The sequence below is a fragment of the Brassica rapa genome, chromosome A03 (genome assembly GCF_000309985.2).
Source record: "Brassica rapa cultivar Chiifu-401-42 chromosome A03, CAAS_Brap_v3.01, whole genome shotgun sequence".
Taxonomy (NCBI): Eukaryota; Viridiplantae; Streptophyta; class Magnoliopsida; order Brassicales; family Brassicaceae; genus Brassica; species Brassica rapa.
In genome coordinates this window covers 27,521,367-27,534,716 of record NC_024797.2, presented here as the reverse complement: position 1 = coordinate 27,534,716, position 13,350 = coordinate 27,521,367, and the positions used below count along the sequence as shown (strand labels likewise).

Sequence of the window (13,350 nt, the reverse complement as noted above, 5' to 3'; positions counted from 1 at the left end):
GTCATTTGTTTTTCATTTGTTTTTTCATTTTAAACTATTTTTATTTTTTAATCTATGTGTCAAATTCTGATTCGCCAAGCGACTTGCGCTTTAGTATATAAAGGATTACATAAATGATTTTGAGCAATCCTGAATAGAAAATTTTGGTAGTCAAATCATTTGTTATTTTACCTTATCACAAATGTATACCTGTCTATAATTTTATGGCATATTTTTTAATCAGTTTGATCATGATATTGTGTCCACTTTGTAAGAATTCTAACACGTACTCAATAAATAATTATTTAAATATATTAGTATATCATAAGATTATGCATATGTGTATATTTTTGATTTTTTTTACCAATATTTTCGATTTATTCACACATTAGAAAATCAGATGAAAAACTTGTTGACAAATGTAGGGTGGTAAGTGTGGTAACAAACTAGAAAAACTGAGCTTAAACAGCAAAAATAACAAGTTTTCTCAAAAAGATAAATAGTGATATTTAGTGGCAAATAGTGATATTTAGTGGTCAGAATATTTTTGAAAATATTATGTCTCTTAATTAGTAACTTAAATCACTTTATACTAAAACTAGTTTGCAAATTTAATTTTTTATGTTCCATACTTTTCCAGCCACTATTAAAATTAGCGACACATGCATTACATATATAATATTTTCAGTTTTTAAAGTATAGACTATACTCATTGTGGTAAAGTTTTTATAGGTATTTGGCAAAATATATTTGTTTTAGACCACATGTATAAAGGGTTTATGGTATTGTTATTGTTTATGATAGATGATATTCTATATAGTTGTATGTCTTCATACATTGGGTGGCGATGCATAATAGACTTTCAAGAGGAAGTAGCATGTTTAAGTGGAGTGTGAACATTAATCCAGAGTGTGTGTTCTGTCGCAAACCGGTAGAAACGAGAGAGCACTTATTCTTCGAATGTTAATTCTCTGCAGAAGTATGGAAGACACTCACAAAAGGATTCCTAAGAGAGTATTATACAGAGAAATGGCATGAGTCCTGCAACTCATCTCTGCAACTCCACAACGGAGAGTTCCAAAGTTCACTCTTCAATATGTGTTTCAGGCTGCTCTATATACTATCTGGCGTGAAAGAAATTCAAGGCGGCATGGAGATAAACCTTCTTCATTGCAGAGAATTGTTCATCTGCTGGAGAAGAACATCAGAAACAGATTCACAACAATTCAAAGAATGGGAGACAACAAGTATGAAGAAGGATTAAGGTTCTGGTTTGCCACAAGGAATAGAGGCATATAGAAATGTATAAAGTCTTTTAGCAAAGTTTTGTTTTATGCTTTCAAAACATGATGCACTTGATGTAAACCAAAGGCTTTTGATTTGAATAAATTTAACATTCAATTCAAAAAAAAAAAGATATTCTATATAGTTTACAATTGATTTACCGAATACATTTAGATAGGAATCCGCATGTGAAAGTACAAGCACAATCCTCTCTTTTGTTCAAATTTGAGTTATATAATACTGAAATATTCTATGAAAAATACTAAATATTTAGATACATTTTTAAATAACACTACACATTTAGATATATTTTTAAATAACGCTAATTATTTAGATATATTTTAAAATACGCATGTTTTTTTATAGATTTATACATGTAAACAAAGTACTAAAATCATCTTACAAACTGAAACTCAATGCTGATTTTTTTACACCTTCGACTAGCATTAATATACGTCGTCAACTATATACCTTAGCAAAAAAATTACTTGTCAACATTGTATTTTGTTTCTTTTGTCACTAGAGTCACCCATGTTCTGAATTATGTTAACGTATGTTAAGCAAGTGGTGTAACATACAAGCACTATGAAGAGTTTGGCAATTAAGTGAACTAAATGTTTTGTGTATTTTTGTTTTGTTTAAACAATAAAAGGTGTATATATTTCTAAAAATAGTTAAATTAGTTGGTGAATTTTAATGGAATAGATAGTAGAAAAAGTTTGAACCATTTTTGTTTGGATTGTGAGAAAGTTAAGGAGAAAATTTATCTAACTAAGCTGTTTATCTCTTGAAGTTTTTTTTTTTTTTTTTGCCTATATACATCTTCATTGTGTTTAGGGCCAAACCATAATCAAAAAAGAGAGAAAGTGAATTTTTGCAGAAGGTTTCTTCTTTGCCTCTTGTTCATTTTCTTTGAATATAACCCATAAGAAGATAAAAGAGAGAGACAGATAAAAGAAGAGGCAAAGAAGAACACTCATTGTCTCGATCTCTTACATTACACTAAACGGCAAAAAAATATTTGATCCGTTTATTAATAAGGTGCTTAATGGTCACCGTTACGATTGTTTACGTTCTCTAAAGTTCCCATGTTGTGTTTATCACAATATCAGATTTAACTTTAACCTTATTAGTTATTACAATGAGTTACTTCTCTAAAAAAAAAAAGGAGTTACTGTTCTTTCTCTATTTTATGTTCTTTTTGCTGATTTTGAGTATCTACTGTTGTTGTGTATGTAACTTCATTTTCTCCATTATCACATTTCAGATTAAGCACAAAGTTGAAGCTGAATCTTAGTTGTAACAATGCCTGGTTTTGATAATAACTTTGCCGTGATGGGAGAGTGGTTAGACCCTAGTCCTAACCACAAGAAGAGATCCAAAGCGGAACTTGAAAGAGAGGTCTATTTAGAAGACATTAAGAATAAGGGCTTTCTGCATGCAAGCTTTCAAGAGAAACCGTGCTACTCAAGCAATGGTCTTAGTGAGAGGATTGCTGCGAGAACCGGGTTTAAAGTACAAAGGTTAAAGACTGAGAGTATTTTTCCATCTCGTTGTTTAGCCATCTCTTCTCCTGCTGTTAGCCCAGCAACTCTACTAGAGTCTCCTGTTTTCCTCTCAAACCCTTTGGTAACATTTCATTATCGTCTTCTATATATGTTGCTTTCTTATATCCATGTCTGAAATCTCTTATCATTTGTAAGCGCAGACATCTCCAACAACAGGAAAGCTCTCATCACTACCTTCAGATAAAGCTAAAGATGAGTTCAATGACGAAATTGCCACATCCTTAGCCTTGAGCCTCGATCCGACTACAAACATCGGTTCAGAACCCGATGATTCACAAGCCTATGAGCAAGCACATGACAGCGATTTAGGAGACTCGATGCCTAGTGGTTCACCTGAGGATGATGGATACAACTGGAGGAAATACGGACAGAAGCTAGTTAAAGGAAGCGAGTATCCACGTAGCTATTACAAGTGTACACACCCCAACTGTGAGGTCAAGAAGAAGGTTGAACGGTCCCGGGAAGGTCATATTACTGAGATCATATACGTGAAAGCTCATAATCACCTTAAACCTCCAACTAAAAGCCGTTCAGTCACTGGACTATCGGGAACAAGCAATGACATGCAAATAGATGGAACTGGAACCAATGAGAACTTACAATGGACATCACCTGTTTCTGAAGAGGTCGGATACGGAAGCCATTCTGGATCAATGCAGGTTCAAAGCGGGGCTCAGTTCGGGTATGGTGGTGTAGCAACCGATGCCTTCTCTAAAGATGAAGAAGATCGCACGTCCTACATGAGTGTCTCTCTGGGTTACCACGGACAAATAGATGAATCCGAGCCAAAGAGGAGGTTAGAAATTAAAAGTTTCTCTAGTAACCATTTAAATACTCATCAAGACGAGACGTTCTGATGACTTGCGATGCCATTAATGTATCAGAAAACTGGAAACGAGTGGATCAACCCGAGGAACCCGTGAGCCAAAAGTCGTGGTGAAGACCACAAGTGACATTGACATCCTCGAAGATGGCTATCGCTGGCGCAAGTATGGGCAAAAAGTCGTCAAAGGAAACCCGAATCCAAGGTTCTTGTATCCATCTGCTCTCTTCTGTTGCAGCTTTTTGCCTAAGAATGTTATCACAATATGTTTGTTTCCTATGTAATGATTCAGAAGCTACTATAAATGCACAGCTAATGGATGTAACGTAACTAAGCATGTGGAGAGAGCTTCTGATGACCTCACGTCCGTACTAACCACTTACATAGGCAAACACAATCATGCAGTACCAGCAGCACGTAACAGCAACCGACATGTGAACTATCCAATGCCACACAGTAGTTCTGAGGAACTGGTCACAGCCAACTCATCACTACATGACTTCCAGCCATACCTGAGGTCTCCTTCAGGTTTCTCGGTTTACTATGTAGGCGAAACAGAGCTTACAGATATTTCAATGTCTGGTTTACCTATTGAGCAAGAGAGGTTTCTCGGCCTGGAAGCGCTTGCCATTGGTGATCCAGATGGGCTGATGTTGCAGTTAGCAGCAGAGCCGAAGGTGGAACAAGTGTCACAACAGGAACTAGGATTGTCAAGGAGCTCATTGATAGATATAATGAGTAGATTACCACAAATATGAAACGAATCTCATTATTCACCGATTGTTAGTCTTTTGAATAAACGGCTCTTAAAATCGAGGGAATGTAAGAGATTTAGGAACCAAAAAATTAGTAATCCAACGTTAACTTTTGTCCAAACAAAGCTTTTAGTAAAAAGGTCACTATCTGTTTAATTCAGAAAAGTGAAATGCATTAAAATCTAAAATTTTCTTAGGAACTGCTAAAAGGGTTCTACGCTGAAACTAATATTTACATGAATGGAATCCTACTACCGCCTGTTCGACTCTTCTTCGCGTATGCAGTCTTGACTTTGTCAACCACCTCGTTCATGTTGCTGCAGTTTGAAACAAAAGTGAGTGATCAAAGACAAGAAGGATTCATTTATGACATTTCTTTTGTTATAGCTGCCATTTGGTCAAGGTATAGTATAGCATATGATTAGATAAAAAGAAATTTTATATTCCCTTAGCTCCTACATGCTCACTATCTTTAATTATAACAAGGATGGTGTCCTAGAATTAGTTCTTAACCTAAATAAATATAACGATCTCATTCTCAGCCTAAAGCAAGTACTGGTGATTTCAATGGAATATTGAAATGTTTATCAACCAAAAGACAAACATTTCTATGCCTGTCCACCATTGTTAGTTAAACAATGGAATATCCATGTAGAGTACATACCTGGTACAATTTGTGATCATAGCTAGGTAAGACATCAGCAATTTGTCGTTGTACTCCTGCAAATTAAAAGAACGTCACCATATGTACAAAGAGATTAATCAGAATAACATGCGACAGTAAGAAGTTCAGAGAATTGAATGTCACTCTGTAGGGACATTGCTAGGAAACGGTAAGGCACTACTTACCATCAAGAAATTATCGTTAAACTTTTCTGAGTGTGCAGCAGGCAAACTTCTGAGCAGACCAGCTGCTTGCCTTAGAAGTGAGTTGTCGCAGGGAATATCACCTAGATGCAGAATCACACAAGCAATTAGAACCACAGGTACCCTTGAAACCAAAAGCACATAACTACATTACTTTTTGTCAATATCATCGTCTAATCAATCTCTTCTTCAGCGTGGGGAAAACAAAACAAATACAAATATTCTAGCTATCCACGAATGGTTACACAGAAAATTGGGAATATGAGCATGCAAGAATATAATATACCTTTCTGCATAGCGACAAGATACTGAAAGAGCACTCTGATTCTGCTATTGAGCATCTTGATGGCACTGTGTATGCCAGTAAGATGAGCAGCCACTGCAAAACATCGAGGAATCAGCCTAAACTCCAATAGGAAAGTATAAGAAGATCATGAATAATATGAAAGGCTACAATAAGGCTTACATTGAGTCGCTGCTGAGCCTCCATCAGACGGCTTAAGATGTGCAACATGATCCACCGATATTCTTTCAGCTTCCACTGTCTGCAAGCAAATGTTACAACCATAGCCATGTTATTAAAGCTCCACTCTCATGTAACATTACATATCACGAGGCTTAAGAAAATACCTCAATAGTGTAGCTTGCATCCACGAAAATAGACTGCGGAATCCCATCAATGACATGGAACTCTTGAAGGTTTTAAAGACAAAAATCACACCACATGATCATAGGATTAAAAAAAGATCAGAATCTTTTAAAACATTCAAGAGCAGAAACTAGTTATTCATATCTACAATATAGAATATGTAACCCACTTTCATAGATCGTTACAGGTAGATTAAAATCTTTCTAGAAAGTAAAAGCTTACCCCTTTCATCAATGAACATAAATAAAAAAGATAAAGAGTCTTTGTAGAGAGTAAAGCTTACCACTTTCATAGATAGTCACAGGTAGATCCTTTTGTGCGTGATTGATAGCCGGATTCAGAACAACATAAACCGGAGATTCATTAATGTCCATCAGCTGTACAAAGAAAGACTCACACAATCAGTAAAAGCTAATCAATCACACAAATCAACAATGGACTCTGCACTACTCACAGCTTTGTGGATATGCATATCAGATTCATTAGCCTCGCTTCCCGTGGAGTACCATCCCAATATGTAGAAGCCAGGGAACACCTTCTGATCTAAACACCCACAAGAACAATCAGCAACCCAATCAGCAAAACAAAATAGCGAGTTTTAAAAACTTACAGAGCTCTTGCTTCTTCTCGAGGAAGGCTCTATCGAGCGAATCAGTAGTGGGATCGAACACGAGCTCGAAGCTATTGAAGATCTCAACCGTTCGGCCTCTTTGGGCACCGATCACGCAGCCGTAAACCCTAAAGCTCTGCGGAAACGTCGCGGCGACAGCGGCGGGGGTATTCCCGGCGGCGCAGGAGGAGGATGGAGGGTTGAGCTGAGTCTTGACCCTAGTGAAGTGATCGGAGATGTTAAGCATCACTAAGGGGTGGAGCTTGAAGGTGAGGCCGCTTGAGGAAGAAGGCGCCATTGGTTTTTCGTCTCTCTCTCGAGATTTTTCTTTTTTTTCTTTCCCGGTGCTTTGTTATTGTGTCTGTCCGTAAAATCTGAGGTCTTAAATAAGTGTCCGAGATTCGGGTCTTATATGGGCTTGGGTTGGGTTTTCAAGCCCATCGCATTTTTTATAGAAGATTTTGGGAACATTTTTTGTTTAATCCAAATTTTATAATTCTCACCTAGTTTAGGCTAATTATATTTTATTTTAAAATTATTTGGAATTTTCATTAATGTGGTTGGTTATTTTCTGATTTTACTCAGTTTTACAATTACATAAACAACATTATCAAATATCATAAGCTTTAATTTAATTTAATAATATATTGGATATTTTAGAAGGTTTTTTTAGATACTAATGATTAGGCCTGGAACTTATTATCTGAGATCCACTCCGGATCCGCTCTGAAAATAGGATATCTGGAATGCCTGGATCCGAATCCGGATAGTAAAATTTTTGATCCGTCCAAACCGAATCCAGATCCATATATCTTAATTTTTAGGTCCGGATATCCGGATCCAGATCCGTATTCTTAAAACACATTAATTTTTAAATTTTATTATATTTATATATTGATATATTAGTATTTATACATTAATTAATCTTATAATATTATATTTTAGTCTTTACAATATTATAGACATATATAATCTTATATAAATATTTAATTGATGTATTATATTAAAAATTAGTATTTTTTTAAAACATATTATTTTTAATTATTTTTACGGATCCGCATCCGGATCCGGATATCCGCTGATAATAGAATATCGAGACGAATATCCGAAATCCGGATATCCGGAAACCACGAATCCGGATCCAGATATTAAATCCACGGATCCGGGTACCTTAAATTTTCCGGATATCCGGATCCGTTCTAGACCTACTAATGATGAAATGATACTGAACACAAACCATGTAGGTCACTATTTTTTTTTTAAACTGTTTTAGGTCACTAATTTATGTGCAAGTTAATTATATTTGGAATTTTTTATAGAAAAGGTTTTTCTTAATAAATTTGTATTCTTTTCTCTATATATCATATAGATTTTATATACGTATTGTTATAAGACAATAATTTCGGATAAGGGAGTTGCATCCCTCTGATCTTAGTAAACATGAGCCTGACTTTCACTGAGAGCTAATACAATACGTGAAAGATGAGAAAAAGAGAACCTCGTGACCACCAATGGCACTTTTCTACGTGACATACATTAAAAACAGACTATACTCAAAACTTAAATAAACTATCTCCCACCACCCCCCCAAATTCATTCCTCTCACGCCACAAAAGCCATTACACCCAGTACCATGGCTTCTTCTCCTTCACCATCAGTTTCAAATCTTTAAGGCAATATTCCAAACAAAACAATGAAAGATCTGTCTTTCTTCTTTCTCAAGAAACACTTTCTCGCCTCGCGAATGCGTGGACGAGGTCCACGTAGCGGCTTTGCGAGCTCTTGTGGTGGTGATGGCTCGACTTCCACGCTAAACCAACATCAAAGTATTGATGTGAGACCATCTGTCACACCTGACAACACTCCTTTCGGTGGAGGTTCGCCGAGAACGTTAGAGGATATGATACTTCAGCTAGAGGTTGAAGAAGATCTTGTTCGAAGAGCTAGGTTACGTGAATCTTACTACGGTTCTTTTGATAATTGCGACGATGATGATAACTTATATCAGCCCGTTCGGATGTCATGCGTTAACAGTTCCGATATCATGAGGTACGTCATGGTTATATAGTAATCACTCATCATAGTCAAGAACTCTTAACGAATCGTTTCATTTCTCTAGCACATGGTACATAGGACGTATATAATATATAGCTGTGTTTTATTTGCTTGCCGTTAAGGTCGGCGAGGAACGCTTTGAACCAGTACCCACGTTTCTCTCTGGACGGTAAGGATGCGATGTACCGATCGTCATTTCAGCGCCAGCTTGGCCCCGGTGCTGATGTGGTGAGACATGGTGGACGTAGATCAAGCTGCGGGGATGAACGGAGATCGAGCCAGACAAAACGCCTGCCACGGACTGTGGCTGGGGAGAGTGTAGTGTGGTGTGAGACAGGGGTGGTTGCGAAGCTGATGGGTCTGGAGATGGTACCGGTTCCAGTCAAGGGAAAAAGGGGGAAAGATAAGTTAGGGACTCTGCTCAAGAGAGAGCGTCTATGGAGGAGAGATCAGACGCTCGACATTAACGGACTGAATGGTCAGGCCACCGAAGCTTCTTGCTCGTCTGGAGGATTTAAGGCGATGAGACCGCTCAGAACTGTTGGGTCACCTGGTCGTGTGGGTGGATGGCCCACACTCCGTTTCCCATAGAGTTACGTTTCAGTACTAGTTAAGAGACCGGACTTAGCTCCTCTAAAAAACCTTGTCTATTAATTGATTCAGTAACTTTTTTATGTTTTCTCATAAATCTTCCAGCAAATAAGCTAATGGTCTCAAATATCAGGAAAGAAACATAATCTGTTTCAAGCTAAAGATTCGGATTTAGACAGAGTTAGATGTTTATTGAGAGTAATATGCTTGAAGTAACTTACACAAAAAAAACTCAAAACTTGATGTAGTATGTCAGACGGGAACTCCTAGCTCAGACATCCCCATGATTCTTTTGTTCAATGCAATCCTCTTCTGTCTCAAGAGCGAAGTCATTGAAGCCACCTAATGATTTAAGACAAGATAATTTGAATGACGGTTCATTGCAATGAAGCTTAAACATGAGGGGAGATAAACAATAGACTAACTTCCGCTCTAAGCTTAATAGCTTCCCTCCCAGGAATTTGCCGCAGTCCATGGATTAAATCTGCATATCAAAGTAGATTGATTATACATATAGCATGAATCTAAACTCATTAACATATACTAGAGTGCCACATGGAATAAATGAATAATACGAATGGAAGGTCGAAAGGGGGTAAAAGATATGTGTATTGTTCTTACCTGCAGCTTCGCATTCAACTTTCTGGACTGACTTAGCAAGACGATGTATATTGTTTCCAGAGTCCCTACAGAAAATGACAGTAGTAGCCTTATAACGCAAGTGAAGTCAGTTAAGTAAAAAAAAAAAGTTGGCCCGAAGATGTGATGGCGTACATGAGTTCAGAAAGACCGCGTTTCATATCCTTCTCTGCCAAAGCCGACCTCTCAAGCAATTTACTGCTCTCCTTTTTCATCAAGTCCACAGACATGTTCAGCTCCTGGACATGCTTCTCAGCTCTCAAGAACTGCGCCTGAGAAGATGATTTTAATTGGATGAAAAAACAAGAAAGGGACACAAACAAGGGCAACCAACAAACTAAACTGAAGTCACTGGCATGCTAGATACCTCTTCGCTCTGAAATCTGCCCAGTGTACGACGAAACAAGAATCTTCTAGGGCCTGCAATTAGTAGAACCATAGAATTATACGAGATAAATCTAAGAAACAGAGATGCGATACTTTTGGGCTGCTCCTACGCAAAGGAAAATTGTAAATGTTAACGGTGGTAAAGAGAAGAAGTTATACCTCGCATAAGAACAAGCCCAGCAGCGAGACCAATCCCAGCAGAAGCAGCCGGATGCTCCTTCGCGTTTACCAATTCTTCTACAAAGAAACCAAAAAAAAAAGAGCAGGAAGGGGATAGTGAGTCAGATAATGATTGATTCCCCATTACAAATCATGGAAGAATTGATTATCAGGACTGTGAGGAAGAGACAATCATTACAACTACAAATAAAGGTTGTGGGAAACTCTCTGTTATATCTCAAAAATATTCCTAAGCAGTAAAGTAGTCTACAAGTAAAATTAGTAATGAAGCTTGGGCGTAAACTTACCTGTAACTTTGCTGAAGAAAGCATTCTCATAGGTCTTATAATGAGTCAGAGCATGTGGAATTAAATCCTGAAATTTCCAGAAAACAAAAGTAACGTTTACTCATCATATCTTTAAGTAACGTGAAAAGACATTATCAACAACCTCTCAGCAATACATTGAAGATTGCTGAAGAAAGAAATTCTATGGTTCCACAATAACTAACACTATCTAATCTGAGAATCTATTGGTGAAACGAAGAGAGAATGATAAACCTGTATAGAGCGGAACTGAGAGGTGGAGTTCTCGCGGAGAGAGCGAATGGCGGAGTCTGTAGATTCCTTCACCGTACGCTGGAAACCATCCACCCATTTCTCTGCTCCTCCTATGGCTTCCTCCACCGAATCAACCGCCCCGATCGTCGCATCAGTAGAGATTGAAGTCGCTGGAGAGTAATCATCGGTAACGCCGGTTGCTTCCGTTTCGCTCATCGTCGGAGATTTTAGCTTTCTGGCACCGTGACGAGTTTTCTCCTCCTCTTTTCGAGTTCAACGCCGGTTCGGTTTGTTTCGACTCGGTTTGATTCGGTTCAATTTAAATTCCAAATTCGACGTGGTTACCTTCGGGTTAGCTCGGTTTGGCCCATTTGATTTTGTTTAATGGGCTTTAGATTGGGTCTGTAATTAAATGTATTTTTTTCTTCCGCCTCTTCGTCTTCCTTTCCTCTTTTCTTCGTCTCCCACCATTTCTGAGACGACCCCCAGAAGATAAAAGGAGCTTCTTGTTGGAGATCTAAAGAAGGAGGAAGATCACTTGTTTCCCTCTCGATCTTCAGAAAGTTGGAATCTTCTACAAGGTATGGTTTTGTATTTCTTCTTTGTCTTCTGGATCACTTTTTGTGTTTGCGTAGGAAGCTTGATTCTCTTACTAATCTCCTAAGACTTTCCTGTCTGAAATCTGGGATTTTATGTTCCTGATGGCGATGAATCTCCTCAAATGCAATTCCTTTTAATTTAGATCTGCTGGAAACTTTATAGGTTTTCATCATGTTTCTTATGTTCGTCTTGTGGTTGTTTCAGAGACGAGAGGCAAAGTTGAGTGGGAGGAATAAGAAGCAATGGCGGCTAGGTATTGGTGTCATATGTGTTCACAAGTGGTGGATCCAATCATTGACGCCGAGATCAAATGTCCCTATTGCCAAAGTGGGTTCTTAGAGGAAATGAGCGGTGAGAATAATGGCGGAAGCAGCAGCAGCCTAAGGGAGGTTCAAGACCAAGAGACCGACTTTGGTACAGACCGTGCATTGACTCTGTGGGGTCCAGTCTTGGTTGGAATGATGAGCAATCCTAGGAGACGTAGAAGGTTTAGGAGGACAGAGTTTGGTGTTGATAATGTTGAGGTCAATGTTGCTGGCGACAATCCTCATCATCATCACCGTCGTCATCGCGACAGGGAACATGAGGGAGAGATTGATTTAGACAGGGAGGTTGATTCTATCATGAGGAGGAGACGGAGAAGCTCAGCTGCGATACTGCAGTTGCTTCAAGGCATTCGTGAAGGGCTTAACTCAGATCATGAGAGCAGTATTGAAGATTACTTAGCTCGACCGGAGTTAGACCACTTGCTTCGAAGTCTAGCTGATAACAATCTAATAAGGCGACAAGGGACTCTTCCAGCACGAAAAGAGGCAGTGGATAATCTCCCAATGGTTAAGATATGTGAGCCGTTGCAATGCTCAGTTTGTTTGGATGAGTTTGACAAAGGATGTGAAGCTAAAGAGATGCCGTGTAAGCACAAGTTTCACATCAGGTGTATAGTACCGTGGCTTGAGCTTCACAGTTCGTGTCCCGTGTGCCGATATGAACTACCTCCTGATGAGGAGTTAAAGACTGATCTGGTGAGACCGAGAACAAGAAGCGTAGGGGTCAACTTAAGTAATGAGAACGTGGAAGAGAATGCAAGGAACATTAGTGGGAGCGAGAGAAGGTTCTCATTACGGTGGCCGTTCAGTGGATTGTTTTCTTCCTCCTCTTCGTCATCAGGATCAACATCAGGGTCGTCTCAGCTCAATGAGAACGCAAGTTAAGGATTAAAAAAAGAAAACAATCTCTACCCTTTCTCTATATTCGTCACGTTGAATCACTTTTAAGGAGTGGAATGGAATAGTTTCTTTGTTGCTAGGAACACATATATTGAATTCTTTGAACCTATTTGCATAATTGTATTGTGTGAAGTTTCCACTTTCCAGCCACACCAAAAAAAAAGAAAAATCAATAGGAATTTCAAGTTTCTCATCTCAACAACAATAGTCACCAAATCAACATGATGAATAATATTCAAACGCAAACGCTTATTAGATTCGACGGTAACCAAAATCTGAACAACACTTGCTATTTATATTTCTTGAAAAAACATTTATGCATGCAATCACTACAAGATTCATAGATGCAATCATGCAACACTAAAAAAAAGGTATGGAAGATGAAAGAAACCTGTCTTGGGTCACTGGGGGAGTCCTGTCCGAATGAAGTCACAAAAACTTCTTACACCAAGAAATATCTTACCACTTCATTTAATTATTTAATATATAACATAACTCACCATATATAAACAAAATGGCCTATTAGCTCAGTTGGTTAGAGCGTCGTGCTAATAACGCGAAGGTCACAGGTTCGATCCCTGTATAGGCCAAATTTTTG

At 38.2% G+C, this 13,350-nt stretch overlaps 5 protein-coding genes and 1 non-coding gene across 7 annotated transcripts; 4 read left to right on the top strand and 2 right to left on the bottom strand.

Annotated features, from left to right (window-relative positions):
• Window positions 1–2,568: 2,568 nt before the first annotated feature.
• On the top strand, window positions 2,569–4,412 carry WRKY34 (probable WRKY transcription factor 34). The gene is given in 4 exon segments (NM_001301980.1): window positions 2,569–2,892; window positions 2,972–3,627; window positions 3,716–3,859; window positions 3,947–4,412. Coding segments are annotated over 4 exon segments (1,590 nt in total).
• Window positions 4,413–4,477: 65 nt separating this feature from the next.
• LOC103861629 (COP9 signalosome complex subunit 6b) lies at window positions 4,478–7,100 on the bottom strand. Of its 2 annotated transcripts, none has more exons than XM_009139347.3 (9): window positions 6,536–7,100; window positions 6,380–6,468; window positions 6,209–6,302; window positions 5,907–5,968; window positions 5,743–5,821; window positions 5,563–5,655; window positions 5,259–5,359; window positions 5,074–5,129; window positions 4,478–4,726 (listed from the first exon to the last, which is right to left on the bottom strand). In XM_009139347.3, exons 1-9 carry the CDS (start codon window positions 6,831–6,833, stop codon window positions 4,642–4,644), a joined length of 957 nt encoding a protein of 318 aa, XP_009137595.1. In that variant the 5' UTR covers window positions 6,834–7,100; the 3' UTR covers window positions 4,478–4,641. The 2 variants fall into 2 exon arrangements, with proteins under 2 accessions (XP_009137595.1, XP_033142986.1); XM_033287095.1 differs by having other exon boundaries at window positions 4,501–4,726; window positions 5,218–5,359.
• Window positions 7,101–8,003: 903 nt separating this feature from the next.
• LOC103861625 lies at window positions 8,004–9,270 on the top strand. Its single transcript, XM_009139344.3, has 2 exons — window positions 8,004–8,584; window positions 8,713–9,270. Exons 1-2 carry the CDS (start codon window positions 8,229–8,231, stop codon window positions 9,179–9,181), a joined length of 825 nt encoding a protein of 274 aa, XP_009137592.1. The 5' UTR covers window positions 8,004–8,228; the 3' UTR covers window positions 9,182–9,270.
• Window positions 9,271–9,290: 20 nt separating this feature from the next.
• Window positions 9,291–11,216, bottom strand: LOC103861626 (RGS1-HXK1-interacting protein 1). Its single transcript, XM_009139345.3, has 8 exons — window positions 10,927–11,216; window positions 10,675–10,741; window positions 10,367–10,444; window positions 10,188–10,240; window positions 9,956–10,092; window positions 9,803–9,867; window positions 9,607–9,665; window positions 9,291–9,523 (listed from the first exon to the last, which is right to left on the bottom strand). Exons 1-8 carry the CDS (start codon window positions 11,140–11,142, stop codon window positions 9,434–9,436), a joined length of 765 nt encoding a protein of 254 aa, XP_009137593.1. The 5' UTR covers window positions 11,143–11,216; the 3' UTR covers window positions 9,291–9,433.
• A 120-nt stretch (window positions 11,217–11,336) lies between these two features.
• On the top strand, window positions 11,337–12,902 carry LOC103861624 (E3 ubiquitin-protein ligase SIRP1). Its single transcript, XM_009139343.3, has 2 exons — window positions 11,337–11,507; window positions 11,731–12,902. Exon 2 carries the CDS (start codon window positions 11,769–11,771, stop codon window positions 12,735–12,737), a length of 969 nt encoding a protein of 322 aa, XP_009137591.1. The 5' UTR covers window positions 11,337–11,507; window positions 11,731–11,768; the 3' UTR covers window positions 12,738–12,902.
• Window positions 12,903–13,268: 366 nt separating this feature from the next.
• Window positions 13,269–13,342, top strand: TRNAI-AAU. Its single transcript has one exon. It is a non-coding gene; the product is annotated as a tRNA-Ile (tRNA).
• The last annotated feature ends 8 nt before the right edge of the window (window positions 13,343–13,350 follow it).

Excerpts from the sequence above, each read along its gene's own strand:
- LOC103861626 (XM_009139345.3), bottom strand. The coding sequence starts at position 11,142 with ATGAGCGAAACGGAAGCAACCGGCGTTACCGATGATTACTCTCCAGCG. Across the intron at positions 10,093-10,187 it reads GCAGATTTCAGAGCGAAGAG|GCGCAGTTCTTGAGAGCTGA; the intron begins GTATCTAGCATG and ends TCATCTTCTCAG. Across the intron at positions 9,666-9,802 it reads AGTTGAATGCGAAGCTGCAG|ATTTAATCCATGGACTGCGG; the intron begins GTAAGAACAATA and ends TTTGATATGCAG.
- LOC103861625 (XM_009139344.3), top strand. The coding sequence starts at position 8,229 with ATGAAAGATCTGTCTTTCTTCTTTCTCAAGAAACACTTTCTCGCCTCG. Across the intron at positions 8,585-8,712 it reads AACAGTTCCGATATCATGAG|GTCGGCGAGGAACGCTTTGA; the intron begins GTACGTCATGGT and ends CTTGCCGTTAAG.
- LOC103861624 (XM_009139343.3), top strand. The coding sequence starts at position 11,769 with ATGGCGGCTAGGTATTGGTGTCATATGTGTTCACAAGTGGTGGATCCA.
- LOC103861629 (XM_009139347.3), bottom strand. The coding sequence starts at position 6,833 with ATGGCGCCTTCTTCCTCAAGCGGCCTCACCTTCAAGCTCCACCCCTTA. Across the intron at positions 5,969-6,208 it reads TGTGACTATCTATGAAAGTG|AGTTCCATGTCATTGATGGG; the intron begins GTAAGCTTTACT and ends AAAACCTTCAAG. Across the intron at positions 5,360-5,562 it reads TCTTGTCGCTATGCAGAAAG|GTGATATTCCCTGCGACAAC; the intron begins GTATATTATATT and ends TTCTGCATCTAG.